The sequence below is a fragment of the Camponotus vicinus genome, unplaced genomic scaffold, assembly GCF_025532165.1.
Source record: "Camponotus vicinus isolate PSW18456_S1 unplaced genomic scaffold, iyCamVici1.0 SCAF_3, whole genome shotgun sequence".
In the NCBI taxonomy this organism is placed as follows: Eukaryota; Metazoa; Arthropoda; class Insecta; order Hymenoptera; family Formicidae; genus Camponotus; species Camponotus vicinus.
In genome coordinates, this window is record NW_028141967.1 from 18,777,709 (window position 1) to 18,804,472 (window position 26,764).

The 26,764-nt window shown below is 33.1% G+C and overlaps 7 protein-coding genes across 11 annotated transcripts; 3 read left to right on the top strand and 4 right to left on the bottom strand.

Annotated features, from left to right (window-relative positions):
• Positions 1–23: 23 nt before the first annotated feature.
• Positions 24–2,703, bottom strand: LOC145967878 (uncharacterized). Of its 3 annotated transcripts, XM_083092926.1 has the most exons (10): positions 2,472–2,703; positions 2,160–2,243; positions 1,995–2,023; positions 1,645–1,785; positions 1,389–1,569; positions 1,210–1,316; positions 943–1,086; positions 684–764; positions 366–596; positions 24–195 (listed from the first exon to the last, which is right to left on the bottom strand). In XM_083092926.1, the coding sequence occupies exons 2-10, from the start codon at positions 2,227–2,229 to the stop codon at positions 85–87; spliced, it is 1,095 nt and encodes a 364-aa protein (XP_082949052.1). In that variant the 5' UTR covers positions 2,230–2,243; positions 2,472–2,703; the 3' UTR covers positions 24–84. The 3 variants fall into 3 exon arrangements, with proteins under 3 accessions (XP_082949052.1, XP_082949053.1, XP_082949051.1); XM_083092927.1 differs by lacking the exon at positions 2,472–2,703 and having other exon boundaries at positions 1,303–1,316; positions 2,160–2,408; XM_083092925.1 differs by lacking the exon at positions 2,472–2,703 and having other exon boundaries at positions 2,160–2,408.
• On the top strand, positions 2,545–4,976 carry Epsiloncop (coatomer subunit epsilon). Its single transcript, XM_083092928.1, has 3 exons — positions 2,545–2,705; positions 3,321–3,809; positions 3,930–4,976. Exons 1-3 carry the CDS (start codon positions 2,604–2,606, stop codon positions 4,236–4,238), a joined length of 900 nt encoding a protein of 299 aa, XP_082949054.1. The 5' UTR covers positions 2,545–2,603; the 3' UTR covers positions 4,239–4,976.
• A 661-nt stretch (positions 4,977–5,637) lies between these two features.
• Brwd3 (bromodomain and WD repeat-containing protein) lies at positions 5,638–18,001 on the bottom strand. 2 transcript variants are annotated; one of them, XM_083095222.1, is made up of 22 exons: positions 17,053–18,001; positions 16,887–16,945; positions 16,780–16,809; positions 16,458–16,517; positions 15,523–15,673; positions 15,263–15,361; positions 14,791–15,128; positions 14,553–14,707; positions 14,096–14,413; positions 13,576–13,993; positions 13,234–13,459; positions 12,709–13,039; positions 12,277–12,472; positions 11,889–12,137; positions 11,581–11,802; positions 11,080–11,458; positions 10,483–10,882; positions 10,143–10,364; positions 9,864–10,044; positions 9,605–9,776; positions 9,399–9,530; positions 5,638–9,000 (listed from the first exon to the last, which is right to left on the bottom strand). In XM_083095222.1, the coding sequence occupies exons 1-22, from the start codon at positions 17,093–17,095 to the stop codon at positions 8,003–8,005; spliced, it is 5,379 nt and encodes a 1,792-aa protein (XP_082951348.1). In that variant the 5' UTR covers positions 17,096–18,001; the 3' UTR covers positions 5,638–8,002. The 2 variants fall into 2 exon arrangements, with proteins under 2 accessions (XP_082951348.1, XP_082951347.1); XM_083095221.1 differs by having other exon boundaries at positions 9,599–9,776; positions 17,053–17,995.
• Positions 17,941–20,927, top strand: Dhdds (Dehydrodolichyl diphosphate synthase subunit). 2 transcript variants are annotated; one of them, XM_083095224.1, is made up of 6 exons: positions 17,941–18,452; positions 18,528–18,795; positions 18,881–19,042; positions 19,127–19,275; positions 19,405–19,589; positions 19,679–20,927. In XM_083095224.1, the coding sequence occupies exons 2-6, from the start codon at positions 18,635–18,637 to the stop codon at positions 19,913–19,915; spliced, it is 894 nt and encodes a 297-aa protein (XP_082951350.1). In that variant the 5' UTR covers positions 17,941–18,452; positions 18,528–18,634; the 3' UTR covers positions 19,916–20,927. The 2 variants fall into 2 exon arrangements, with proteins under 2 accessions (XP_082951350.1, XP_082951351.1); XM_083095225.1 differs by having other exon boundaries at positions 17,941–18,411.
• Hook (hook microtubule tethering protein) lies at positions 20,676–24,780 on the bottom strand. The gene is made up of 2 exons (XM_083095223.1): positions 24,402–24,780; positions 20,676–24,314 (listed from the first exon to the last, which is right to left on the bottom strand). The coding sequence occupies exon 2, from the start codon at positions 24,170–24,172 to the stop codon at positions 22,058–22,060; it is 2,115 nt and encodes a 704-aa protein (XP_082951349.1). The 5' UTR covers positions 24,173–24,314; positions 24,402–24,780; the 3' UTR covers positions 20,676–22,057.
• Positions 24,033–25,753, top strand: Hsc20 (iron-sulfur cluster co-chaperone protein HscB-like protein, mitochondrial). The gene is made up of 3 exons (XM_083095229.1): positions 24,033–24,915; positions 25,027–25,283; positions 25,367–25,753. Exons 1-3 carry the CDS (start codon positions 24,508–24,510, stop codon positions 25,494–25,496), a joined length of 795 nt encoding a protein of 264 aa, XP_082951355.1. The 5' UTR covers positions 24,033–24,507; the 3' UTR covers positions 25,497–25,753.
• Ak6 (adenylate kinase isoenzyme 6) lies at positions 25,509–26,618 on the bottom strand. The gene is made up of 3 exons (XM_083095228.1): positions 26,475–26,618; positions 26,251–26,402; positions 25,509–26,087 (listed from the first exon to the last, which is right to left on the bottom strand). The coding sequence occupies exons 1-3, from the start codon at positions 26,515–26,517 to the stop codon at positions 25,746–25,748; spliced, it is 537 nt and encodes a 178-aa protein (XP_082951354.1). The 5' UTR covers positions 26,518–26,618; the 3' UTR covers positions 25,509–25,745.
• Between the last annotated feature and the right edge of the window lie 146 nt (positions 26,619–26,764).

Here is a 26,764-nt window from a genome sequence, read left to right on the forward strand (position 1 = left end):
TAATCGAGAAAGAAATAATAAACTTTAAATTATATTATTTAATACAAGATTTTTTTTTAACAATTTGATCAATACAATATTAGATTAGTAATAATCTCCGAGTCTTAATACAGATTCTATACCACCAAATATTATTATATTCTGATGGCTGTCTATAGTGAAAATCGGCTTGTTTACACTGATACTTCCCATTACCTATATTAAAAATGATTAGTGAAGTAAAAATTCGCTATTGGAGGCACTTTTTTAAAATATTAATTATAGATATTTATTGTATATAGTAATATATAAATAATTGTCTTTCCTGTTTGTTTCCTTCAATCTAAATCTATTTAATATAATCATGATTGATGAATCGCACAAACCTTCTTTTCTCTTAAACTAATCACTTCAAGGGCGCCAGTACCAGAACCTCCAGTCAGGATAAGATCACCATAAGGATCCCCATCCAAATATTGCACTGCATAAAGAAATTCACCGTTCAAAGTCGATAATCTGTTTTGCGGATTTATCGTTTCGATGAGTTTCGCGCTCATCAGATCCCATATTTGTAGACTATCACGCACTATCCAAGAGCCTGTAAGGATGCGCGTTTCCTAATAAACGAGATATGAAAAAATGCATCTATATATTTTATTGATATGAATATCAATTTATCAACAAATGAGAAAAAAAATTCTTACACATATGTCAATGGCATCACCACATATATGAGGACCCTTGATGACCCTTATTGAACCAGTCGAAACTCTGATATCCCAAATCTAAAAATAAAATTTCTTTCGATTCCCTCTCAATTATTATTTTAAAAAAGATCTTTTAATTTAATTTAAAAACTCTTCATCCATTTGCAATATTATTATCTATTTAAATAAAGAAATGTTATAGAAAAATATTTTTTAATATTTCAATATTTAAAAAGACACTTTTATAAAAATTTACTCTAACAGTATCATCCCATCCACCAGTAATAATTAAATCAGAATATTCATTGTGAAATCTTGAAGCAAATATCCTCATTCGATGAAAATTTGTAGCTTTACTTTCTATCAAATCTTCTTCATTCTTTTTATACTCTAATATCAACTAAAATAAATTTATATTGATACAAAAATATTATTTTTATATATATTTCAATAAAAATTTTATAAATATGTAAATAATTGAATTTCAACAATTATACTGATAACAATATTTCATAATATTAACTTTAGTGTTCCGTGTATCATAAAGACGAACAGTTGCATCTTTACCACCAGAGACTAAGTAATCTCCTGTGATACTAACATCTATCGTATTTACCTCATTTTTAAGCTCTGCATAGATGAATTCAAATTGAAAAATAATAGTACATATATGTAATGTAATTTTAAATATAATTCATCTACCAAAGATAAATCTAGAAAATTCTTTAGTATGTGTATTGCACATAAAAATATTTCCACAGGCACTGGAAGCATAAAAGATGTCTTTGTGCACTGGGTTAAATCTACAGCACATGACTGGCATTGAAATTTCCAGACCAGATTTAAGTGATGCTGTTAATTCACCAGTCTTACCATTCCTGATCTACAAAATATCAATAATAAGAAGAATGTCATACTTTTAATTTAATCATATTTCATACATATTATAAATTATCACCTGGATAGCACCATTCCCAAAGCCTGTAGCTATAAATTTACCAGTTTTAGAAAATCGTGCAGTAAAGAGACCCTGTAAGTTTTCAGGAAAGCGTATTTCATGTCGTTTTTGCAACTCCATATCTCGTAGTATATCTGCATTCTGTTTATAAGAAAGATAAAATGAAAAGATAATGCTTTAACAAAAAAAAGGGCATGAATTTTTATAACTAATGTTTAAATAACATTATAGTTTCACAATTCTCATAATTATGATTATGACAATAAGACAGCTATTAAATCAATAGTAAACTTCATTTTGAAGACTTAATCATTAATAGATATTTATATATAATTATGCAGAATTCTCACCTTCTGACTTTCTTCACTTTTGCGATCCTCTTTAATGAAATTAAATAGAATATAATCAGATATTTCAATGAAAAGAAATGATAAGCTGACATATGAAAATTGACTGTAAACTATACAATTAAAGAAAATCAAAGAAACTGATAACTAAATAATAAGAGATAAAACCTTCATTATTATATTTATCAAAATATCCGCGTCCATAACGTTGCTGATCTTTTAATTCGATAGAATCCATCGTGTTTCACAGTTCTAAATTTTTAATTAATTCTCGATTAATTACTAAATGTCTTCGAAGATGTAAATATATTGACAGAAAGAAAACTGCATATATATATATACATCTCTGATATTGATATTTTTAAAAATTGAAAATAAGTATGAATTTATCATCCTCTCGATGTCGCTGCATTTAAATATATGTGAGTTTCCTTTCTATCATTTTGTATATCTTCTATGAGTGGATGTACGGATACGCACCGAATGGCAATTTAACCGACAGTGGATATATGTTTCCAATTCCGAAAAGTAAGTAATAGCGCTACTGTGCAGTGTGGAAAGTATTTTGTGAAAAACGCCTCTGTCAGATTTCTCTCTGGCATAAGTGACAAGATGGCACGTCAGCAGCAAGACGTCGACGAGCTTTTTGACGTTAGAAATCATTTTTATATCGGCAATTACCAGCAATGCATCAACGAGGCGCAAAAAATCAAGGCAAAGTTCTTTCTGATTATGTTTCTCTCATAAACGTGTTATTGTTATGCGTTAATTTCGTGTTTAGATTTTTGACACGAACGACAGTTACTGGTCCTGTGTTAGCAGACGCTTTCCCGCAGTATCTCTTCTCTCGAATTACTTTTATTTTTAAAATTAATCATCCGCTATTATGATATATTTACAAAATTTTATCCTTATTACGAAAACAGAAGTTAAAGAGATTTATTTAAATATTTAAATTTAAAAAAAAAATATATATATATATACATATATAGCATTATTCCAGATTAAAAATTCTCTAAGATTTTATAGTTTTCAATAAACTCAATAATTTTAACGAAAATTTAATTGACGTTAATAATCAATAATTAATAAATCTAAACTATAGACATTTGGAGACAAGTTAATAAATATAAATAATTAGTTTCTGCTCGATAAAAAACTATCCCTTTCTAGTTTAAATCTGTGTGTAAAAAAAAAAATACAGTAATTTTAAGATATATTGTGTGCATATGTACATTGTTGTAATTATTTATTAATATATTGATATTGTGAGTTTTGTTTCAGAATTATAAATGCAAATTATTTTACTTAACTCTTTTTTTTCCACAGCCATCCTCTCCAGAAGTGACTATGGAACGCGATGTGCTCCTCTATCGCGCCTATATAGCGCAAAGAAAGTTTCGTGTGGTATTAGATGAAATCAACAATTTGTCTCCACCAGAATTGCAACCACTGAAAACTTTAGCCGATTATTTCGCTAATCCACATCGTCGGGAGGCCATAATAGCTGAACTTGACAAGGAAGCCAGTCATCCAAATTTTGATAATCATAATTTCCTGATCGTAGCTGCAACTATTTATTATCATGAAAAGAATCTGGAGGCCGCTCTCCGAATATTACATGGCGTCGATCATTTGGAATGCATGGCATTGACACTACAGATATATTTAAAAATGGATCGTCCAGATCTAGCTCGTAAGGAGCTCAAGATGATGCAGGAGAAGGATGATGATGCTACTTTAACTCAACTTGCTCAAGCATGGGTTAACATTACCAGCGGTGGTGATAAACTACAAGATGCTTATTACATCTTTCAGGTGAGAAAGAATTAATTGTTTATTTTATATAAAAAGTGAGCGAGTATGTTATGCTGATATATTTTGATTTACTTTATTAAAAGTTTGTTACCTCACTAATGTGATTAAAAACTATTTTAGGAGATGATTGACAAGCATTCCAGTACCAGCATGTTATTGAATGGACAAGCTACTTGTTTTATCGGACAAGCTAAATATGAAGAGGCAGAGACGGCTTTGCAAGAGTCTCTTGATAAAGATAGTAATAATCCAGATACATTGATCAATATGATTGTTGTCTCCCAGCATATGGGCAAACCACCAGAAGTGGCTAATCGTTATTTAAGTCAGTTGAAAGATTCCCATTTGGAGCATCCTTTTGTCAAAGAGTATTTGCAAAAAGAGATAGAGTTCCATAGGCTTAAAGAACAATATTCATCGTCCGCCTGAGTACCACTCAGCAGATTATGGCATTCTGTTGGATAAGCTTGAGAATCGATCATAAATGAATCCAAGCATAAACTAAATAAGTGATTCCATTGAAGGCCTCCAATGAGTAAAGTTTGTTTTGCTTAAATAAAAAAACTCTTTTAAAGTTGGAATATTGAAATAGATTCTGAGATATAGTTATGCAGTGCATTTCAAACTTAGCACACTTTAATTATTAAAACATATTTTTTGTTATTATTTTATTTATGTCGAAAATAGGATGAGGTATAATTATACGATGTTGGCTCTTAGGAGAATTTATGATCCAATTTTCATGATATACATATATACTGGGATTCCACAAATATTCTAACAATTTCTTGCAGAATAGAAAATAATGCGCAAACTTTACGTTTTTATATTAAAATATATTAATGGAAAATATAAGTAAGGATATGAAAAAGTTGTATGGAAACAATGTAGATTTGAAATTGCAAGAATGGAATCATACGTGATTGAAGAAATCACAATCTCTTTTATGCATTTTATCCTAGTATTATACTCTCATCATACATAATCATAACAAATATGTGGCTGCCATTTTATAAAATTATAAATTACCATTGAAACTAAATAAGCATTATTAGCTAGTTTCACATGAAACTGGATCTTCGTATCATATTCGTATTATCCATTTAGAGATGTATGAATAAACGAATTAGAATAAAATATTTCATACCTTATAAATATAAATCAAAAGATATCTTTTTTTACTTTTTAGATTGCTCCTAGATTTTTGTAAATATCCTCAAAACAAAAATAAAATCTCCTCGTTAATTGTGTATAAAACTTAATTTATTCTATTAATAAATCTGTAAATATATCTTTTTCTCATATGTATGTATGGAACATTCATTTATAGATTTTATATATATATATATATATATATATATATATATATATATATATATATATATATATATATATATAATTCTATTAATAAATCTGTAAATATATCTTTGTCTCATATGTATGTATGGAAAACATTTATTTATAGATTATAGATTATATATATATATATATATATATATATATATATATATATATATAATCTATAAATAATATTAGTTATACACACATATATACACACGCATATTAAGAAATCTTTTGAAAAGCGTAATAAAACATATGAAATATCTTGTATAATGCAAATAATCAGATAATTAACTATTTAACATAAGTAATTTGATAAAATAATTTCGAAAATGATACAAGTCAAGTTTAAAACAAAAACTTACATGAAAATTAAAAATATACATTAATTATATATAGAATTTTTAATAACATTGAGAAAAATTGATATTTTGTCTACGAAATTTTCAAAATTAATGGCAAATAATTATACACAGGTAGACACATATGTAAAACAATTTAATTTTTTTTATTGGTGTGACGGTGGGTTTCAAAGAACCGTATTATATGTAACAAAGCACGCTGAGATTTCACAACAGAATAAGTCAAACTGTACATAAAATGTAACTGTCTTTGTATTAAGTCCTATGTGTGTTCTCGGCAGAGTTTATATACATAAAATTATATTATTTCTGGATAATTATCGTGCGAAGTATATCAATTATATGAGTGAGACCAAAGTTAACATCGTTAAATTAATATTAATCAAAGGCTGGATACATCATCGAGTCTATATGTGATATGACTCTATTATTTAAGTCATTAAAAAAATATCGATTATAATTCTAATTATATCGATAATTTACATTATCCAATTTATATTATTTATATTATATATATATATATATATATATATATATATATATATATATATATATATATATAAATAATATGTAATATATATTTATATTTTATTATATTTGATATTCTTAAACTAATATCACAATGGCTCGAGACAGTCAAGACTTTTGATCTTTTGTGCACGTCTTGATCAACGATGTTAGCTGCTGGTAGCAATAATCATTTACACAACTATGTAATGCATAATCGATTTAAATTCGCATTATATAAATCTGGAAAACGTCTATCTGCCTTCGTGAAAAATTCTAAAATTGTGACCATTGGGGCTCCTTTTATTATATTAGATCCATAACAGATATACAAACTATATAAAAAATCGTTATTTCACACACAGCACTATGGACCATATATAAAATTTATGTTATCTTTTATATAACATAGAATATTAAAAAGAAAGAAAAGAGACTATGATACGCGAGTTAATATAATGTATATTTACACACAGATTCACGCGGATTCGCGTTTTTTTACACGCGATGTGTCCTAAATTTAAATAAAATCGTGATAAGTGAAAACAATGGCAAATTTTCAATATCGGAGAAAAAAAAAGAAGAGAAGAAAATAAAGGATATTTTCTTGTACTTTCCCTGACTTTTCATCACAATCAAAGTAAAATTTAATTTATATGCTAACAACAAACTGCGCTATTGCTATTGCAAGTGTCACGTTTTATATAACTTGAAAAATGCTAATTATAAATCGATGTCCAAGGAAGTAATTATTGCATATGTAACAAATCCCATAAATTTTACCCTGGCAATATGTGGAAATTGAATTATATCTAATTATTACATTTTCGTGTCGAGAATCTTTTATGGATAAAATACTGATTCACATATATGTTTTTAATAACTCAGAATATGTAGAAAAATCACATAAAATTTTTCTATAAATAAATTCTCAACGAACAATTGTCACAATGATATTACGAAGACCTGTAAAAATGATAACTTGATAAATTCCACAAGTGCATTGTATAATTTAACTTGCTTATTATTTTTATGAAACTGAAAACTATTTTATAAAATAATTTTATATCAATTCTCTTTCTATTGTCATAACATAAAAATATATTTATGTGAATCTTGAAATTTTCGAAATCATGGAAGCAATCGCCACAATTAAATGAGAATTCATGTCTTTGCGTAAGCAAGCTTGTTTTTCCATTTACAAGTAACAAGATCATAATCATTGTATCTGTACAATAACGCGATTATATGGAATTCTCTATATAATTTTCTTTAGAGTGAGTGAAACTTTATATACAGTAATCTGTCTAATGTGAATTCGATTGAACATGTCATATACAGGATGATTATCAAGATATCGAAAATATCATGTGTTTGCTTATAAAACTATTTTCGCTTGTACCATTACACTAGTATATATATCGTTCGAATATAGACAAATATAAAAAGAAAAGAACAGCTGCTTCAAAGAACTACTTTGTAAAAATAGAAGTCCTTTGTAGCAGAAGCATCCGATACGACATTATAGTACGATAATCTCCATCTATTATGTAAGTAAGCTAAACAAAAATATGAAATTAACAGATATTATCTTGTTTGAAACTTTAGTTCTTGCCACCGTACTACGCTGTCGGAAATTCGTATTGCAATTACATACTCTGAACAATGTATAACAATGAAAAAACAAATATAGAGATGGAAAAAATAGATTGAAAACTTTATTCGTCTTCGAGGTCCATTCCACTTAACTTGTTGATAAACACTTCGAAACGAATCAGGAAAAAACTACAAAAATTTTTATCCTAATTAGTCAATCAAACATTTCGAAGTATTTATACGCGTTAGTGTATCTTACAATTTTTTTTTCGATTGCGATGTAACATATTAATCTAAGAATGCGCGAGATGATACGATCTTCATCAGAATTTTTATGAGATAAGTTCTTTAATATACACACGACTTCTACTAACATAGAAGATGTCGTTAGGGTGATTCTAAAAGGTAAGCACGGGCGCGCGGCGTCATTTTACGTATACGACCTCTACTACTTATGCTAATGCCTGGCTCTTGTATGCTATCCTCGTCGCTCTCTTCAGCATAAGAGCGGCGCTTAATCTTGCGTCGATTTCTTACTGGCATTCCATTACTATCGTCACTGTCCTCTTTATAATGAGGACGCTTTCGACCCGATCGTCTACTACCACTGTACTGTTGCCTCGTATCCTCCGAGTCTATGGAACCGCGCTGTTTTCGACGGCTGGAGCGCGACGATCTAAATTGTACTTTATATGAATAATCACTGTCCTCAGAATCTTGATTGTTGGCCTCCTGTTGTAATGGTTTCTCTTCCTCCTCCTCTTCCTCTTCTTCTTCCTCTTCCTCTTCATCTTGTTCTTCTTCATCATCATCCTCTTCGCTTTCGCTCGCGCTATTTTCGTTCTTTCTATTATTAGCGGTATATTTTTGGTTTTCCTTGTTCTCGATTACTAATTTTCGTGATCTAGTATCTCTTCTGACAAATTTTTCCTCTTCGCTTTCCTCTTCCGTGGAGTCCGGTTCGACAAATTGCTCCTCATCTTCCTTATTCTCTTCAATATCATTGGTTTTGTTCTTCGCAATGTATTCATCGTCGTCATCGTCATCATCCACAATAACGTTCGATTTCACTTTGGATTTAGATTGTTTACCATTCTTAATGTTCTTGCCGCGATTTTTGCGAACTTGCTTACCACGACCATTGACCGTATAATCGTCCCCGGAATCGGTATCAGCACTAACATTGGGCATCGCTGTCCTTGCTCTAGTTCGTCGGACAGGGGCACTATCACTACTTTCAGTATCTGTCGTTGCTTCTGATTCACTAACATCACTATCACTGTTCTTTGACTTTTTGGACACAGTCGATCGGCATATTCGTAATTTCAACGTCGGCCGAGACGAGCAAGATCGCTTCGTGTGACCGTTTGTCATCCGTGATGGTCCTAAAAAAGTCAAAATAAAATTGAAAGTGACCTCAATCAAAATAATAAAGATGTAGTCGATTACAAATAATGACAACAATTTTAATTTAATGGCTATCCCAATTTCAAAAACTATTATAAAAGATTAAATTTCTACAAAAAATATCTCTAATGAAAAATCTGTCAAACTTGGGCTTATATGAACGCAATACAAATATGATTAATAAAAAAATAAAGAGTTAATATGGCTTTATAATTCCTTCAATTTTATCCACGTATAGTCTCTCTCTCTCTCTCTCTCTCTTTTCGAATTCGACTTATTCTTACAAAATATGTTTTTACTTAAAACATTTACATACAAAATCTAACAAATTTCTTGAGCGATACACATATAGAATGATAATTTAGAAAATGCATACCAGGTGCGGATATATCAAAATTTTTCTTTTTCTGATCTTTACTCGATTCTTCATCGTCGTTATCACTATTTACATCATCCTCATCTTCATCCTCATCGTCGCTTGGAATAGGAACAGATTTTGACTTAGATCCTGCAAATAAAATAGCATTTAATTATGTGTTGCGCTTATACAAACCAATAAGACATACAAATGCTTACCGGTACCATTGCTTAAATTGTGCTTCCGTTCCGTTTTCCTTTTCCGTTTTTGCTTTCCTTTTCCTTTTACTTTTACTTTCGCATTGTCGTTACGTCTACGCGCTGATTTCCAATTTAATAATATCCTACGCATATGCTCTTCGAACATGGCCGATAATCTTACTGTCATCGAATATATCTAAATAAATAATAAAATATTTAACAAAATGCGCAGAAAAAACTATGGAGTAACTACATAAATAAAACAAAAATTATATTAACTTACTCTCGAACGTTTGTTTGTATTAAAATTTCTACTATTTGTAAATATTAATTTCATGTCTTTGGCAAATTCCGCTGGTGTTTCGTAATTGCCACCTAATAAATCCTCTTTAACAGTGCGCAAGTCCATCGGTGTGTCTATTATTTGATAATATTCTGGATGTTCCAATCTATCAACCGGTTCTCTGCAAAACGATTTTTCATATGATTATATTTTCAATATAACTATATATTCCTAAAGATAAAAAAGAGAAAACAATAATTTAATCATATCACATTTTACCTAAAAGGAATTGAATCTTCACATTGCCATAAACTCTCCAATAATTGACGACAAGCTAATTTCCAGTCTTGTGAGATTTGCTGAGAACGTAAATTTCTATTTGATGTAGATCTCTGTTTACTCGTTGAAGGTTTGTTTTCTATCTCCGTCTCTGATTCAGAGGAACGATATGTATCATTCAATTGATGATATACTGCTGGAACATCCAAATCAGTAGGTGACCTGCATAAGAGAAATATTACTTATATAACACCTATTTATATAATCAGTAGTATAGAATGTAAAGATTGTATAAATATTAACTTTTGTAAAAAAGTAGAAGAAATATATATTTGCTTACTTTATTATGCGCAAACACAAGTCAGTGACTATTCTCGCCTTTTTCACTATGTGACTGTGGGGTTCATTGAATTGCTCAGCATTTGTTGCCAAATATCTGACATCAAATTGCGCTGATGTGATTCTTCTGTAGAAATGATTCTCAAAACGAGCTTTTATAGTCGATAAATCGATTGGATATTCAACAATATACGCATAAGTCGGATAAAGACTGAGATCTACTGGCACCACAAATGGTTCCGCGATTGCGAGGCTCATCACCTGATCCAAACCTCGTATAATTCGACGACAAGTCGCTTCTCTATCACCCATGGGCCACTCTTCCGCATGGGGTTGATACAATATTGCTTGTCTTTCTTCTGGTAAAACGGCAACCGCGTCACCGATTACCGGCGGGATCCCTAAACGAGTATAATTAACGCATATAATACGAGATTAAAGAGTCTAGAGAAAAAAGCGAGAATAAAATATTAGATTAAAGTATTATATCTTTATAAGTTTTTACATCTTTATACTCGCTTTTTCGACTAATTCAAAATTAAATATTTATAATTAAATATTATAATTTTGATAATCGCGAATTGAATGACCAGCTTACTATCTTCATCAACGGGCTCAAGATCCCAAGGACTCATACGTTCGTATTCCCCATTGTCCCATCTGACGCGAAAACATAAAAAAAATGATTCCGGAAATTCTTCATCTAGCGGCTCCACCCCAACAATTTGTCCCATCCACCAACCATCCTCGATCATACAACGAAACTTATCGCCTTCAGACCAACTTCGTGCCAACGCCATATCAAAAGTTTGACGTAACACCAAGAAATCTAATACATCGGCCATATCGTGATATTTGATGGTGAAATTCTGCCCAGTAAGTCGACCGCCTCCATCCATCAACGCTAATTTCAAACAACATAAACGAGGCGGTTTAATTTCATATTTAATACCCACTACTTTTACAAACTCTTGTGCCTACAAATATAAACATTTTCTAATTAGTACATGTACATCTTTGTTTTATTTAAGATTTTTTTTTAATGTTCCATCCCATACTAAAAACCTCTTTTTCATTCCTTAGAATAAAGTATACATACTCTAATATTCATTTTGGTCCATGGCTCGCAACGTGGACTAAGCTCATAAATCTTTTTATTCTTAACTGCATCTAAATAGAATTTTTGACCTTGTCTGAAATATACTATTTCATCGCCCATCTGCGGATAATAAGGGGCTTTTCTTGGTATTACTTCGGTAAGCCATTCCGAAGGACGGTAAATGTCAGTAACTTCACAATTACCATTAGCTATTTGTACTCCCTATTAGATAATAAAATGATAATTTAAATAAAATTTATTGTAGATTTAAAACATAAGAAATAGTGACATAAGAATTACAAATTTACCTTTTTCTTAGGACGTTTACTGCGTCTTCTGTCTACATCACTCGGTGGTGTAACAGATCGCTTTTTCACAGGTTTACGTTTGCTACGTTTAGGAGGTTCTAAATTCAGTCCATGATCTGCCATCCAATCTGAATATTCAGTGCTCGAGTCTGTAGTAGTACTATCGGAACACAAATCTTCCTCATGAGCAGTAGAATCATTGCTGTTAGTGCTGGCTGAACTCGCTGACGTGCCAGTATTATCAGGATTCTGTAAAAATGCACAATATTATGACGTTTAACTAATTGTAAGATTCTGAAATTTCCTATCCATTATTACACAATAGCAAATAGGATTATCTACGAGTTAATACTTATCAGTATTAAATATTGCTTCTATCATGAGGTACCTCATATTCTTCCTCCTCCTGTTCTTCACCACGTGTTGCTCTGGTTCTATAACCGTGTCTAGTAGTTCTATTACGTTTGCGATTTACGAGTCTACTTCCTATATTGCCTTGACTAACGGCAGTGCTCGATGTAGGCTGCGGTCGCCGTCGCATTTCTCGCCGCCAGTTTTCTAATTCCATCTCTGCCATTGAGTGACTTTACAGATAATGTAAAAATATGAATTAAAAATTATCAATAACTCTCTTTTAATATTAATATTAGCAAATTATTTAATATAATCTATAATTTATTTATAACATTAATTTTGGTCTGTTACCACAAATTATTAACAAGTTTATTTATAATTGTTTTCTATAAAATTCTCATTGAAGTATAATTATGTTATTTACAATATATACTCAATATCAGAGAACTATGATTTAATTACTTACACCGCCTTAATTTGAGTCTCTTTAATGGCTAACTTCATGGGACGCGCGAGAATAGGTTTGTTCCACGGCGTGGTATTATCCCTCTGCCAATTACCGCTACTTTGTCGGACACCTTCAACATTGCCTTCTCTTCTCAAACCAGCTCTACTACCACGGGGACTCGCTATTTGACGAATCGGTTGTTCTGCGATGTTATTTTCTCTATCATCACCAGCGCCAACGGCTTCTCCATCCGCATTGATATTTTGCCTCTGAGCAAGAGCCTCAATCAATCGATCAATGTTCGATCTTGGCTCTTGCTCTGGAAGACCTTCTATAACTTCTTGCATCCCTGTTTAATACAAATTTATATAGTCTTCTAATAAAAAAGTGATTTATATGAAAAATCTTGAATCAAAAAATTAAAAAACCTAAGTATGATATTGTTTTGTTATTGAAGATCATTCTGTATAACATTTCTCTTCAATTATTAAGATATTTCTTTCAAGGAATGTTATTTTGAAATATCGTGTATATAAATCTTACCGCCAGCACCAACCGCAATATTTGGTACCAATTGTTCGCCCCTACAGTTTTCTCTTCCTGGTACTAATCTCTGTAGTGCCGGTGGATAAGGATTTCCGTCTACATCAACTAAAAACGGTGGCGGCATTAAATGTGGCGCAGTTTGCGTTTGTTCGTCAAGAACATAATTATTTGCATCTCTTATCAAGGGCCGATAATCCGTATGAAAGAATAATTCTGTTGGTATCTGAAAATAATTTAGGAAATTAAATACATACCCGCGTAAGACAAAATGATATATATATATATATATATATATATATATATATATATATATATAAATGATATTGCAAGCTAGCTTACAATTTTTAGTTTTCCAGCGCCAGATCCAAATCCGAACATCAAAAGATGTCCATTAGAATCTGTTGCAGCGAGCATTGTACCATCAGGCGACCATTTTGCATCGAAAATAGCGCAATTTCCTTGACCTTCAACAGAATTTTGAAAACACGCTATCGATTCTATGTTTAATACATCCCAAATGATAAGCTGTCCATCGTGACCAGCACTGAGTATCAAGCGAGAATCTATTGGATGCGATTCCAACACAAATACTTCATCTTTATGTCCGCGCAAAACTTTCATTAGTTCACCAGATTTAGCATTCCATACTTTCAATGTGTAATCGTTCACTGCTGTTATAACATATTCATCGCTTACATCCCAACAAACCATAGTCACTTTTGCTTTTTTGCTTGTGTCATCATCTGTTTCTGGTTCCCTGTAAAAGAAAAAAGAGAAAAACAATTTTAACATACTATATTACAGGCTGACAAGTATAAAATTTTAATAAAAGAAAAGAAAAAAAATATTGAAAACATACCCAGAAATCTTTGTCGTCATGAGTAGCTGTTTATGTACCCATTGTTGTTGCTCAAAATGCCATACATTCGCAGTACCGTCTTTAGAACCAGAAATGAATTTTAAACCGCTGTGCGCCCACTGAATACTGTCTACAGTATCGGAATGCGATTCTACTTCGAGGACTCGGCGTGGTCCTTCGTCTCCTAACATTGTATAAACTCTTACATGATGATCTGCAGATCCAGCTGCCATAAATGCACCTCCAGGACTGAAAGAGGCACATATCATTTGTGCTTGACCAGGTCTCATTTTCTCATGATATTGAATAGGTTTCGTCCTGTAATAAATTACATATCACACACAATCGTTCGCAAAAATATTTATGTAAGATATTGAAAATAATACAGAAAGACAAAAAGATAATAGACAGAAAGATGCTTATAAAAAGAATTATTTCATGTCTAAATTGAACTTACTGAAATACCGCTCTTTCGTTCAATTTCTTTGTGTAAGACCAAAAAGCCACCGATCCATCAGTACTAGTAGAAACTAAATAATAGACACCATTACATTCTATTGGACAAAAATTCACGGATGTAATCATGCCTGTATGTCCCATTAAAACTGCCACCTTGAAGAAGATATATATATATATAAATTAAAAGAAAAATATAATTATCCTCTATAAAAATAGAAATAATTTTTTCTACTCACAGGCGACATCGTCTGGAAACACCAAACTCGTAATACTCGATCTAAACTTCCCGCCGCCAATAAAGTATTATCAAAATTTACCGCAATGTCCATAATTTCGGCGGACGGGCCTCGAAAAGTGGCAAGTAAACGTCCATCAACTGAACTCCAGACCTTGACGAGCAAATCGTCCGCTCCAGTTATAATATATTTACCACTGCGATCAAACAGTACACAATACACCGCGGATAAATGACCCAGTGTACGCCGATATAAATTCATCTTGCTGTAAAATTTTGTCGGTATTGCCTGTCTTCGACTTAGAGGACCAGAGTTTTCACGTCCCTGAAGTACACGTACTAGTGGGCAAAAACATATGCATAACAAAATTATATGATTTACATGAAAAAAAAAAAGTATCCAAAGAAATGCCAGTAAAATGTATATATAGCAAGTACATTTTATATTCAATTGTTAATTCTCAATTTCTTACCTATATTAGGCACTGATAAGCTACCCGATAATTCCAAAAGGGGTTTTCCACCTAATCTTGTGGAAAAATCGACAATGCTGTATATGCAACGTGTGATGTCTATAAAAAAAAAATTGTACACATACATAAAATTTATATGTAAAATCTTATATTTTATACATACAATGTTCATGTACTTTATGTATATTATTAAAATATAAAATTCTATTATTGCAATAAAGAATATAATTAATAAAAAGTATTGATATTATTTTTTATACCTTCGTGGGTACGCAGCAAAGATTGTTTGCCTGCACCCAAAAGCGATATCGCTCCAGGGACACATGGCGGCACTTCTCTCTCTAACACTGGTCCAATTCTGGCACATATTTGCAACAAATGATCCGATCCAATGTGAGGATATTTTTTTTCCTAAAAAAATTATAATAATAAGCTATTGTGTAAAATAATCCAGAGATGAAATTGCAAGCGTTTAAAGAGCTTTTTTATGTCTCATATAAATGTTTTAAAATTATATAATATTTAGAAAAGCTATATAAATATTAATATGTATTAATATAATTAATGAGTATTTTTTTTTAGATATTATATAGTATTAAATCTTCATATAAACACGTGAAACTCGAAAATTAATTGCGTATAATATGAGAAAAGAAATATTATAGAGTTGAAAATCAATATTTCCTAATTGCACCAGCAATAAACATTGAAATTAGAAAGTTGAATAATCATCGCGTTCATCGTTCGCGCGCAAAATTCGAATGGTCAAGTAGTTCCCGCGGTCGACCAATCAGCGTAGCCCGCTCGTCACGCGCGAGACCACTTTCTATAAATAAGCCGTGGACCTCTACATATATTCATTGATCAGCTCACGCGAAATGGCCGGAAACGCGCTCCGATTGGCCAACGGACGGCGGTAGTAGGGGGAGGCCACGACGAACGTTCCATGCGAGAGAAAGAGAGACCATGAGACGCGAGAGGAATCGCGGCGGAGGGCGGTTACGGGGGGATTAAACGGGGGGTAGAGCACCCCCCGCGGATCCACGACATACGATGCGCCCGGCGCATTATTTCATCGAACCACCTTGCGTTATGGCGTAACGGCGGGCCGACCCCGTTTATCTCGCTCGCGAGACGAGTCGAGCCATGTCCGCCTCGTGCCGATCGCCATGTCAGCACATATATCCATACTCACCAACTCCTCGAACGTTTGATTGTGCACGTGGCCCTCCCAGTCGAGTCGCGACGGCAAAGTCTGCGAACAGAAATACGATCTAAAATCTATACAGGGAGAACGATTAATGGGGGTGGAGAAAAAAAAATCGATCCGATCGATCGGCAGCGATCCGATCGACAACGATCGGCAAGGGCCGATCGCGTACGGCGAGCGGCCGCGATACCTCACCAAGGTCAGCGACCTTGAGATTCTAATGTTTTGACAAGCAGAAACCACGTGCGCGAGCCATGTGGCCCGCGAGACTAGTTGTGTACAGTGTCAGTCCCGTCGATCGGCTTACCTTAGCATGCTCTAATTCCCGCTTCAGCACCTGAAACAAAGCGCGTTAGGGCTCTACCTCGAATTACGACGCGCCTTCATTCGGCATCCCGACCCTCGGCCACTTACCGCCGCGGCTTCCGCGCAGGGTCCCGCCGCCAAGAACTTCGCGATCAGGAAGTACAGCTCTGTAAAGGGAGAAACACACGGGGGGGCTTTAGACACGGCGGCATGTACGGCGGCACGAAGGCACGTACAGCGAGTTTACTCGCTCGTATACGGCCTTCTATGTTACCTGATGCGATCCCGGACTCGTTCCTGGACGCGCTGACCTCCATCCCGACCGATCCAATCGATTTCTATTCACTCACGAGCGACGACAAAACATTTGGTTTTACTCATAGCGCCGCGATAACCACCGCGGAGTTCATTTTCTTTCCCCGAAGCTTGGCTGTGCGACCGCAACGCGCACGCACACGCTCGCCTAAACCGACGCAAAGTAGTCCCCCAATGACGGGGCTCCTGCCAACAGGCGCGTAGATGGCACCGCGAGGTGCCCGTCCCTCCCCTTCGCGATGACCCGGAATTTTTCCACTTCGCGTCGCGTCAAAAGCCCGTAATCTTTCCGCAGATGGAAAAATATCGTTTCAATAATCGCGACTCGAATGGACTCGTAAACTTGCGCGAAAAATATTGTTACATTCGATCGGATCGACACGAAATCGCCACCTATGGATTGCATCATCCGGGAACCTATCGGCGAAGAGATGAATCCGCCATTGAACGCGCCATTCTTGAAAGCGTCTCGCGATTATGGTTCGATTTATGGATCCAATTAAGAGGAGAATTGTATTATTTCGTAGAGAATTTTGCAGGTAAATGACGGTGAAGATATAATATACGAGTAAATACGTGAATACTGTACAATCTACTAGTAATATTCTAATATCCTCTCGTTGCGCGAGAGCGGGTTAAAGTTTATAAAAGAAAAATGTTCGATAACATCTGTTCGCGCAATGATCTCTATAAGAATTCCATGTAAAAACGATTGAAAAATTATGTATTAAAGTTATATAGACCTGACAGAAAACTATCATTAGACACTCGTCATTCATAACATACGTTTTCAATATGTGCGATTGTCATCGCATAACTAATTTAATATTTGCAATGCAGATTGAAGATTCCGTTGACACTTGCGTCGAACCGCGAAGTGCATATCGTTCAACATGCATGATCATAACGATTTTTTATCACGAGCGATCGTATTGTTATCACCAAACGATTGGAACAAACTCGTGCATGAATTTGTGCCGTATATTGAGGATAGTTTCTTCATTCATTTTACTCGTTAATTTAAGAAAGTAGGAAAAAACATAATGAAAAATATCTCGTACGCATTTACAGGAATTGATCGAGCGACATATATATATATGAGAGATACATATATATATGTATCATATACATATGTATATATGATGAATAAACCGACTCAGCAAGAATCGCGCGAGATAAAAATTCCGCTCGATGATAATTTAATGTATGTCGTCGCTTCCCGAATGTACCTGCATAATAACAGCAACATAGATAAGACTGATAATTAAGATACTTGTGAAATTAACACGTCACGTCAAAAATGACTTTAGCTCTGAAGGTTAGAGGATGACTAGCAGCTGATTAGCATCATTCGTCACTGTTCGTTTTCAAATACTGTATATTGTATACTGTACGGTATTTATGTTTGTCAATAAATTGTTGCTTGCTCGATAGTGGAAAATCTGGCGAAAGTGTGTTTGAGAGAAATAAATCGTAGATAGAATCATAAATAGCATATTTTCATACATTCCTGCATACATTCTGTGAATTTGTAAAATACAATGTCATGGATAAGGGAGAACACTTTGAATTTATTTCAATCATTAGCTTTAAAGATCATAAAGACTGGTCATGTACCTAAACATGTGGCATTTATAATGGATGGTAATCGACGTTATGCAGAGAAACAAAAAAAGGCTGGAATAGAAGGACATGTGGAAGGGTATGTATCTGAGGGAAAAATTTGTAACTATTAGTTTATTATATATTATTTTATATCATGTATGTGTCTTATATTTTACTCACAGATTTGATAAATTGGCAGAGACATTAAAGTGGTGCAGGGATCTGGGTATTATAGAAGTCACAGTGTACGCTTTTAGTATAGAGAACTTTAATCGCAGCGAAGAAGAAGTTAGTGGACTTATGGAACTTGCTAGGCGCAAGGTTATGCGTCTCTTAGAAGATAAGTGTGTATAAAATTTTAAATATATAAATATATATTATAACATAAAACCTGGATCTAATAATTAAAATGCAATGTATATTTTCAGGGATAAATTGGCGGAACAAGGAATATGTATTCGTGTAATTGGCAATTTATCTTTACTTTCAGAGGATATGCGTAAATTATTTGCCGAAGCTATGATCATCACTGAAAATAATAATAAAGCAACTTTAAATATTGCTTTTTCTTATACATGTAAGATAATTATATATAACAATATAATATATATTTATATACATTATTGTACTTTTTGTTAAACATGAATAAGAATTTAAATTATTTTACTAAAGTTATAGTAATTTTAACAATATTTTATCTTTTCAGCAAGAGATGAAATTACTCATGCAATCAAAGATATAGCAGTTGGTGTAAAACATGCTGATATCTTACCAGAAGATGTTAATGAAAATCTAATTTCTCAGTGTTTATATACTTACAAATCCTTGAATCCAGAGCTATTGATTCGTACTTCTGGAGAAGTACGACTTAGTGACTTCCTCTTGTGGCAAGTAAGAAGACACAGTTTGTTTTGATAAATTTTTTTTTATTTAGTAAAGCGCAGATCCACAACTAAAATAATCTTAAATCTTTTTTTTAGATCTCCAATTCCTGTGTCTATTTTACCAATGTATTGTGGCCTGAATTTGGTATATGGAATTTACTTAGCGCTATTTTCTACTATCAGAAATGTTATTCTGATTTACAAAGAATTGCAAAAGTACAACAGTTAAAGCCAATTGTGCACAACGATAGAGTATCTATGTATATTAATAAGTTGCATCATGAACGTCAAGTTATGATTGAAAATATATATTTGTCAACAGTTCAATCATAGATATTAAATAAATGTCCAATGGGAGCTTATATTTCAGCAAATACAAATATGCTGAAAACCTGCCACTCATATTTTGCTTTAAATCATTCTAGGATAAAGGCTGCGTTCCATTTGAACGCTTACACGCTTAAAGCATCATTCTGTCTTTGTTGCACATCGAATATCAAACGAAGATAGAGCGACGCTTTCAGCGCTGAAAGCGTAAAAAGGAACGCAGCCAAAGTGTAAAGTATCAGTGGCAATTAGATATAAATTGTTGAAAAATTATAATATTAAAAAATTTATGTAACTCGGGGAGATAACTACAAATAATTCTTCCAGTTATATGCAAAATATATTAGAAAATAAATGCATGTATATAAAAGAAAGCAAAAATAAATCTTTAAAATATCTGAGCGAGATCCAAGATTTGTGAAACATGTGAACATCAATTACAACAAAATTGCACAATAAAATCTTTACTTTTGCAAAGTTTCTTTTTCATATATCTCTTGTATATAAACATAATATATATTATAAATCTTATGAATAAATAATTATAGATTAGATAATTAAAAGAGCTTTTTTTAAAGATGTATAAACTAAATAATTATTAAATCTTATTAATTATCAAATCTTGATAATTTAATAAATTTTAATGATTTTATCAATATTTATATTATTAAAATCTTTAGAATGGAATATTTGTTTTCCTGAAAGATTATAAATGTAATTATATACATAGATATTGTTGAAATTTGGTTTCAGTATGCATTGTATATTATGTAGCGCATTTATATATTTATTCATCTTTGTATGTACACATTCCATAAAACAGTTTTCCAATTACTTCTCATCATCATGTGCAGGGGGATTATAAAGTAGAATTGTAAAACAGATATATATATAATAGCAATAACAGAAATCATGTATCAAATAAATAATGTTAGTTGTAACATTAACGCGCGACTATAAAAATGTATGAATAAATTGTATTGTATTCATATATATATATATATATATTTATATTTATGTTTATATATTTATTTTCCTAATTCTAAGAAATATGTGTGTATATCAATATATACTATTTACAATAATTTGTCTTGTCATATATTATTGCACAAGGCAATTAACACTTTTCATGAATATACACTTCGCATCAATCACATTTTATCAAAATAAGCGTTACTATGAAGTATATACAATATTTTCAAATCAGTAATTGTTCATCATCAGCATAAATTAAAATATCACTAAATGGGATAAAATTTGTCCACATTATAATATACAATGTGTTGCGCAATATCCATTATCAGCATACTACAAAGCAATATATATTTCATATACAATATATATATAATCATCTTATTTACAATTCATTTATTTAACATATCTTTTTGTTTTGAGCTCGATTAAAATAAGATAAATACAATGGTAAACATTTCCGATATAGATTGCAATACAATTTGAAAGTATCGTTTAATTCGTTTTTCTAGCTGATTGAGATATTTGTGCAATCATTTCTTTACTTAAAGATACAGGAACATATGTATTGGCACATCTAATAGCCAGAAAATCACCATAAATGTTTGGCTGAGAATTGGAATTGTAGAATTAAAAGTGTTAAAATTAAATATCTATGATAATTTTATAGGAAGACAGAAAAATTGGCTGGATACACATCTATAAATGATTTCAATAAATGGAGGAACTGAGTCTAGTTTATTCGTAACATTATATATTGTAGATTATATTAAATGTTTATATATTATAATTTATCTCTTTATGAGATTTTCTATATAATTTTTTTTTTTTAATTAAAAAGTAAATGTATGTCTGATTTTTGTATTTTTTTTCCTTTGCTTTGAATTATTCAATTGCATCTATATCGGAAAAAATAGAATCATGTGATAATTATAATAGCGAAATAAATGTGATACCATAATATTGTGTATAACAAGATATTAATTATGTTGAATGTTCCACATTGTTATTTAATAAGTTTGATTGTTAAGTTCATATTAAAATACAATATATATGCGTGTATCACATTTATCACTCTATTATAATTAACAATAATTATACCTAACTATCTCAAATAATTAAATATTACTTTATTACTTTTTTATAATACTTAAGCATGAAGTCGATTCGCTTTTCTCATTTCGAGTTATAAGGTGGATGGCGTCTTGCTGAAGGTTGTCTTTGTCTGGCTAAGAAAGATTGACCCTGTCCTGAACTGAGTGCCGCAAGCCGTTGATCTATCACCTCTCTGTGACAATTTAAGCCTAATCTATGAAAAGCGGTCACCATTAACTTCTCTTCCATCTCTCGTAACAACCTGGACTCTTTCATGGAACGCTCCATGTCCTCAATCATTTTGCGCTGTTCTAGCAATTGATTACGCAGAACAACGACCTCACTTGGTGAAGAATTATTCTGTTTCGGGTCTAGGCTCTTTATAACACTCTTGGCTTTTTCAATGTACTTCTTATAACGTTCCTCGAGAGCGGCGTTTTCGTATTCCTTCCGCGTCAGTTTCTCCTGAATAGCAAAGGCTTTCTGTTTTTGTGCTTGCAAAGCGCTCTCGCGTTCCTCGAGCTGCAATGTCAACCGTTCCCTTTCGGCCTGCATTTTTCGTAGTTCATCTTGCAGCTGTGACATTTTCTGATTCAAACCCGCGTTGTCGTTCTTGTTATCGTCAGTGGCTTGAGTACCCATGACCTCCTCCAATTTGGTTTCTAATTCCATTATTCTTTGATTCGCTTTGCGATTTTGTCCTCGCAATGTATTTAAACGTTCCTCGGAATCCTCCAGCAACGCTTGCACACTGGGTAGCTTGTCCTCGTTACCTGTCTGCTTCATCTTCAGCATCTTGTTCTCCAGCTGTAAGCAGAGTAATTTTTCTTTAATCTCAAGCGGAACCATCTCCGTTCCAGCAACGCCGGAACTATCAGCACTGGGTTTTGCCATGTTCTCAGCAGTTTGCAATTGCGTGCACTTCAGTTCTTCATTCGTCTCCTTCAGAGCGTCTCTTTCGATGACTAGCCGATCTCTTTCCCTCTGCAAAGCACCTAACTTGGCTTCCATCTTCTTGCCCTCGAATTCCAGTCGATCATATTTGTTGCTCTGCTCATCCAGTCTATGATGAACTTCTGTAAGCTGCTGTTTGCATGCCTCCAAATGATTGCGCAACATCATCGTGCGCTTTACTTCTTCTTCATAGTCTAATTTGGCTTGTAAATATTCCACGTTCTTATCTTCTGATATCTTGAGCTGTCTCTTAAGATCGCTTAAATCCTCCATCTTCTTCTTGTATGATTCTATCATTATTTCATACTTTGCTACTTTATCTGCAGTTTCCCTCAAAGCATCGATTTCGTCTTTCAGGTGGTTTGCTTCATCAGCTGCTTTTTGTAAATCCTCTTGTCTCGATTGTAACTCCAATACTTCTTTTTCCAACAATTCCGCCTTTAATCTATAATCATCCCTAGATGTTTCCATTTTAAATAATTCATCCTTTAATGCATCCACTTGTTTCCGCAATCCAGAATATTTCATTATAGAACCAGACTCCTCTGGATTCTCAAACTCGTCCAACCGCTCCTGGAATTTTTTATTCTCCGCAATCAATGCAGCCTTTTCCTCCTGCAACAGAGAAAGCTGTTGATCAAGTTCGTGACACTTCTGCGCTAGTTGGTCCTTCATATCTATTGCCACTTGGAGCTCCGCATAGAGTCTCTGTTGAGTACCATCAGCTGTATCAAAGGATTCAAAGTTGAAATTGCTACTCAATTTGGATCCATGCACACTACTCTCAAGCTCCTGGATACTCTGCATTATTGCCTGCTGCACAGTCTCCTCCATACCCATTATTTTAGTGATGTACTGCTGCTTCTGATCGCAGTTGACAGCGCAGCCAAGAATCAGCTGTAACAAATGACGCAGCTCGTCGCTGTCATAATGCTCACCTATCTTGATCGCATCCGGCTTGACGTAGCCTGACAATGGCTGGTTCAAACACTCCATGTAATATTCCATCACAGCCTCTACAATCTTCTTCATGTTGCTTACTCTAAGACGCCAGTTAGCACCCACGTCAGTCTTAATCTTCGCCTTCCATACTGCTGTGAACCACTCTGGTGCAATCTGGGCCAAGGCTTCCGCCAGGGCAACCCCATCGCTTATATCCTCCGCAGAGCTATGCGGCGCTTGAAGATCAAACGTACCCAACCATTTGATTAAATTGTTCAACTGTTGTCGATGGTCCCCCATTTCGCTGTGTTTTCCCGGGGATTAGAGAGCTTTAAGAAAGCTCGGAGACACTCACACGACTCTAGTTTTCGTCAAATTCTGCGACACGTGTTGTTCTCGTGACCGCGACTCTTGGTTGAGTTCATAATCCCACTTGTCTCTCCTTGAATCGAGATACAATATTATAAATCAGATATAATGTGAATTATTATACCGAACCATCTGTTCTGCTGCATGGACAGAGACTAACCTAAAGGAGTTATTGTTATCGCATCTCGACACGGTCTGATAGCGCTTTATCGGAGAGAAGCGGAAGTCGCAAAATTCAAGTACCTCGACAATTGCTTGTGTATGTAATGATAATTGTACATTGGCACAGATTAGATGAGATTACACTTGGGAAAATGTTTTTGGCGAGAATCATTAAAAAATCCACGATGGCAGTAAGCCCGATCAAGCAGCAATGCAAGCTGTATTCGTATCAGGCATCGTCGAGAAATACGATTCATCCTACGATCACGTTATTGGGAACACTACGTTTCTGCAGTGACAGCCCACTTAAATGTTGGAACTGTAATTATATGTACAAATCCGAGCTGTTCTGCTCAAAGTGCAAAGTGTTGCAGGAGCTACCACAGAACTTGAACTATTTTGACATCATGGGAATTAAAAAAAATTATAACGTGATTAATGAAGAATTACATAAAAAATATATAGAGCTGCAAAAGATGTTACATCCTGATAAATTTGGTAACAAATTTGAGGCAAGTATTTGTTTTTAAGCGCATAGTTTCCTCTTAATCACAAGCTTTTTAATTTACGATTACTGAAATATCCTTTTTTATCTGTAAATAAAATCTACTTTAACTGTCTAGAAAGAAAGACAAATCTCAGAGAATTTATCCTCTCTAATAAATAAAGCTTATAATACATTGATGCATCCATTAAAAAGAGGATTGTATATGTTGCAATTAGAAGGTATATCGATATCGGAAGAAACTACCAACTTGAATCCAGAATTTCTTATGGAGATTATGGAGCGTAATGAGGAAATAGAAAATGCAATGGAGGATAAAGACAAAGTTTCCAAATTGGCCAAAGAATCCAAAGAAGTGCTCGAAACATTATCAAAGTAATTTTCACTTCCTTTAGATTAATATGCTGCAAAAATCGTTTTTAACATATCTAATAATATTTTTTTCAATTTTTCTTTAGCCAAGTGGCAGAAGCATTCAAAAAGGAAGATATTGAAACAGCAACAAAAATCTTGAAAAAAATGAAATATTACGATTCTATAGATAATAGATTAAAAAGACTAAAGCATGACTTAGGTATAGTAGAATAAATATATTGCAACTTTTCCAAAAAAACAATTTGTTTATCATATCATTTTTCTTTAATGTATATATTACATTATCTAGAATGTAAAAATATGTTTCTATATGTATTGTTTGATTGTAACTTATATACAGAATTATATAAATAATTTTATTTGCAACAAATTATTAAAATCTAAATAGTTCATTAGTTTAATTAATGTAAATAAAGCAAGAGAGAGTGTGTCAGATTGAAAGGAAATTAATTATACATATTTTCAAGTTTGCTGATTGTCTATTTTCCACTGCTCCAGCCACTGACATATCCTATTTACATTATCTGTCAACTGATCTACGGTATTGCTCATCAGTTCGTGTACTATTTCTTTCCTGTAGGATGACCTTGCCTCTTCGAGAATAGTTTGAAAAATTTCGCAATCTATGTTATCTTCTAGTTTTTTTCCACAATATCCTCTTTCCTTAAGACGATCGTACAAGATGGTATTGTCTGTTCTGAGTACAAATACAATATCGAACCATCTCTCAGGAAAGAACTCGGCACTATGATAATCTACAATCTTCCCTCCTTCGTTCATAAGACTTTCCATTCCATCCAGTAACTAGAAAAAAAACATTGTGCAAAAATTTCAATTTATATACGACTAAAAAAATTTAAATAATATATAAAATTTACAATCAATATATTTTATAAATCCCATTTTCTTAAAATCCTAAAAATTTTAATATATGAGATATATCAACACAATAACAAAAAATTATTACTTTGTCCTCATCTAATACACTGCACTGGTACACCTCATCGTATTCATCTAGACATTCATTCTCTATAGCTAGTTTACTAACATCGAGCCATTTTAGTCCGGTTTTCTCCGATAACATACGCGACATTAGACTCTTGCCAACACCAGGCGTGCCTGAAAATATAAACCATTCTTAATGCAACTTGCTAAATGATGCATACTACAATTATGTACGTTATTATATACCTGTTATCAGAATGTTAGGCGTGTTCCTATGCATATTCAACATTTTCTAAAGGATACAAACAGATCCAAATATGCAAATTAAATTTCAACCATGTGCATATATGTTTCATTTGGCTTCACTAGAGACTTTAAAAAATTCTTTATTGTTTTATTTTAAATGGAAATTCTAGGGAATGCGAAGAAAACGAACAGACCTGCTGACAGTGCGACCTTCTCAAGGCGACATTGCAATATGTACGCTGATTGGCGAGGCCAATTTAGTCCAATTGAAAACTAATCTTCACGCAGAC

What these genes read in the sequence shown, in the direction of transcription:
- Hsc20 (XM_083095229.1), top strand. Translation starts at nt 24,508, where the DNA reads ATGATAATTGTACATTGGCACAGATTAGATGAGATTACACTTGGGAAA. An exon ending in AATTTGGTAACAAATTTGAG is followed by an intron (nt 24,916 to 25,026) that starts GCAAGTATTTGT and finishes TTAACTGTCTAG; the next exon opens with AAAGAAAGACAAATCTCAGA. An exon ending in GTGCTCGAAACATTATCAAA is followed by an intron (nt 25,284 to 25,366) that starts GTAATTTTCACT and finishes ATTTTTCTTTAG; the next exon opens with CCAAGTGGCAGAAGCATTCA.
- Brwd3 (XM_083095221.1), bottom strand. Translation starts at nt 17,095, where the DNA reads ATGGAGGTCAGCGCGTCCAGGAACGAGTCCGGGATCGCATCAG. An exon ending in AGGAGGAGGAAGAATATGAG is followed by an intron (nt 12,138 to 12,276) that starts GTACCTCATGAT and finishes GCATTTTTACAG; the next exon opens with AATCCTGATAATACTGGCAC. An exon ending in TTGTGTTTGCGCATAATAAA is followed by an intron (nt 10,365 to 10,482) that starts GTAAGCAAATAT and finishes TCTCTTATGCAG; the next exon opens with GTCACCTACTGATTTGGATG.
- Hook (XM_083095223.1), bottom strand. Translation starts at nt 24,172, where the DNA reads ATGGGGGACCATCGACAACAGTTGAACAATTTAATCAAATGGTTGGGT.
- Dhdds (XM_083095224.1), top strand. Translation starts at nt 18,635, where the DNA reads ATGTCATGGATAAGGGAGAACACTTTGAATTTATTTCAATCATTAGCT. An exon ending in ATAGAAGGACATGTGGAAGG is followed by an intron (nt 18,796 to 18,880) that starts GTATGTATCTGA and finishes TTTTACTCACAG; the next exon opens with ATTTGATAAATTGGCAGAGA. An exon ending in GTGACTTCCTCTTGTGGCAA is followed by an intron (nt 19,590 to 19,678) that starts GTAAGAAGACAC and finishes TCTTTTTTTTAG; the next exon opens with ATCTCCAATTCCTGTGTCTA.
- LOC145967878 (XM_083092926.1), bottom strand. Translation starts at nt 2,229, where the DNA reads ATGGATTCTATCGAATTAAAAGATCAGCAACGTTATGGACGCGGATAT. An exon ending in TTGGGAATGGTGCTATCCAG is followed by an intron (nt 1,570 to 1,644) that starts GTGATAATTTAT and finishes GATATTTTGTAG; the next exon opens with ATCAGGAATGGTAAGACTGG. An exon ending in ATGATACACGGAACACTAAA is followed by an intron (nt 1,087 to 1,209) that starts GTTAATATTATG and finishes AATTTATTTTAG; the next exon opens with TTGATATTAGAGTATAAAAA.
- Epsiloncop (XM_083092928.1), top strand. Translation starts at nt 2,604, where the DNA reads ATGGCACGTCAGCAGCAAGACGTCGACGAGCTTTTTGACGTTAGAAAT. An exon ending in ACGAGGCGCAAAAAATCAAG is followed by an intron (nt 2,706 to 3,320) that starts GCAAAGTTCTTT and finishes TTTTTTCCACAG; the next exon opens with CCATCCTCTCCAGAAGTGAC. An exon ending in ATGCTTATTACATCTTTCAG is followed by an intron (nt 3,810 to 3,929) that starts GTGAGAAAGAAT and finishes AAACTATTTTAG; the next exon opens with GAGATGATTGACAAGCATTC.
- Ak6 (XM_083095228.1), bottom strand. Translation starts at nt 26,517, where the DNA reads ATGTTGAATATGCATAGGAACACGCCTAACATTCTGATAACAG. An exon ending in GCCTAACATTCTGATAACAG is followed by an intron (nt 26,403 to 26,474) that starts GTATATAATAAC and finishes TTATATTTTCAG; the next exon opens with GCACGCCTGGTGTTGGCAAG. An exon ending in GTGTATTAGATGAGGACAAA is followed by an intron (nt 26,088 to 26,250) that starts GTAATAATTTTT and finishes TTTTTTTTCTAG; the next exon opens with TTACTGGATGGAATGGAAAG.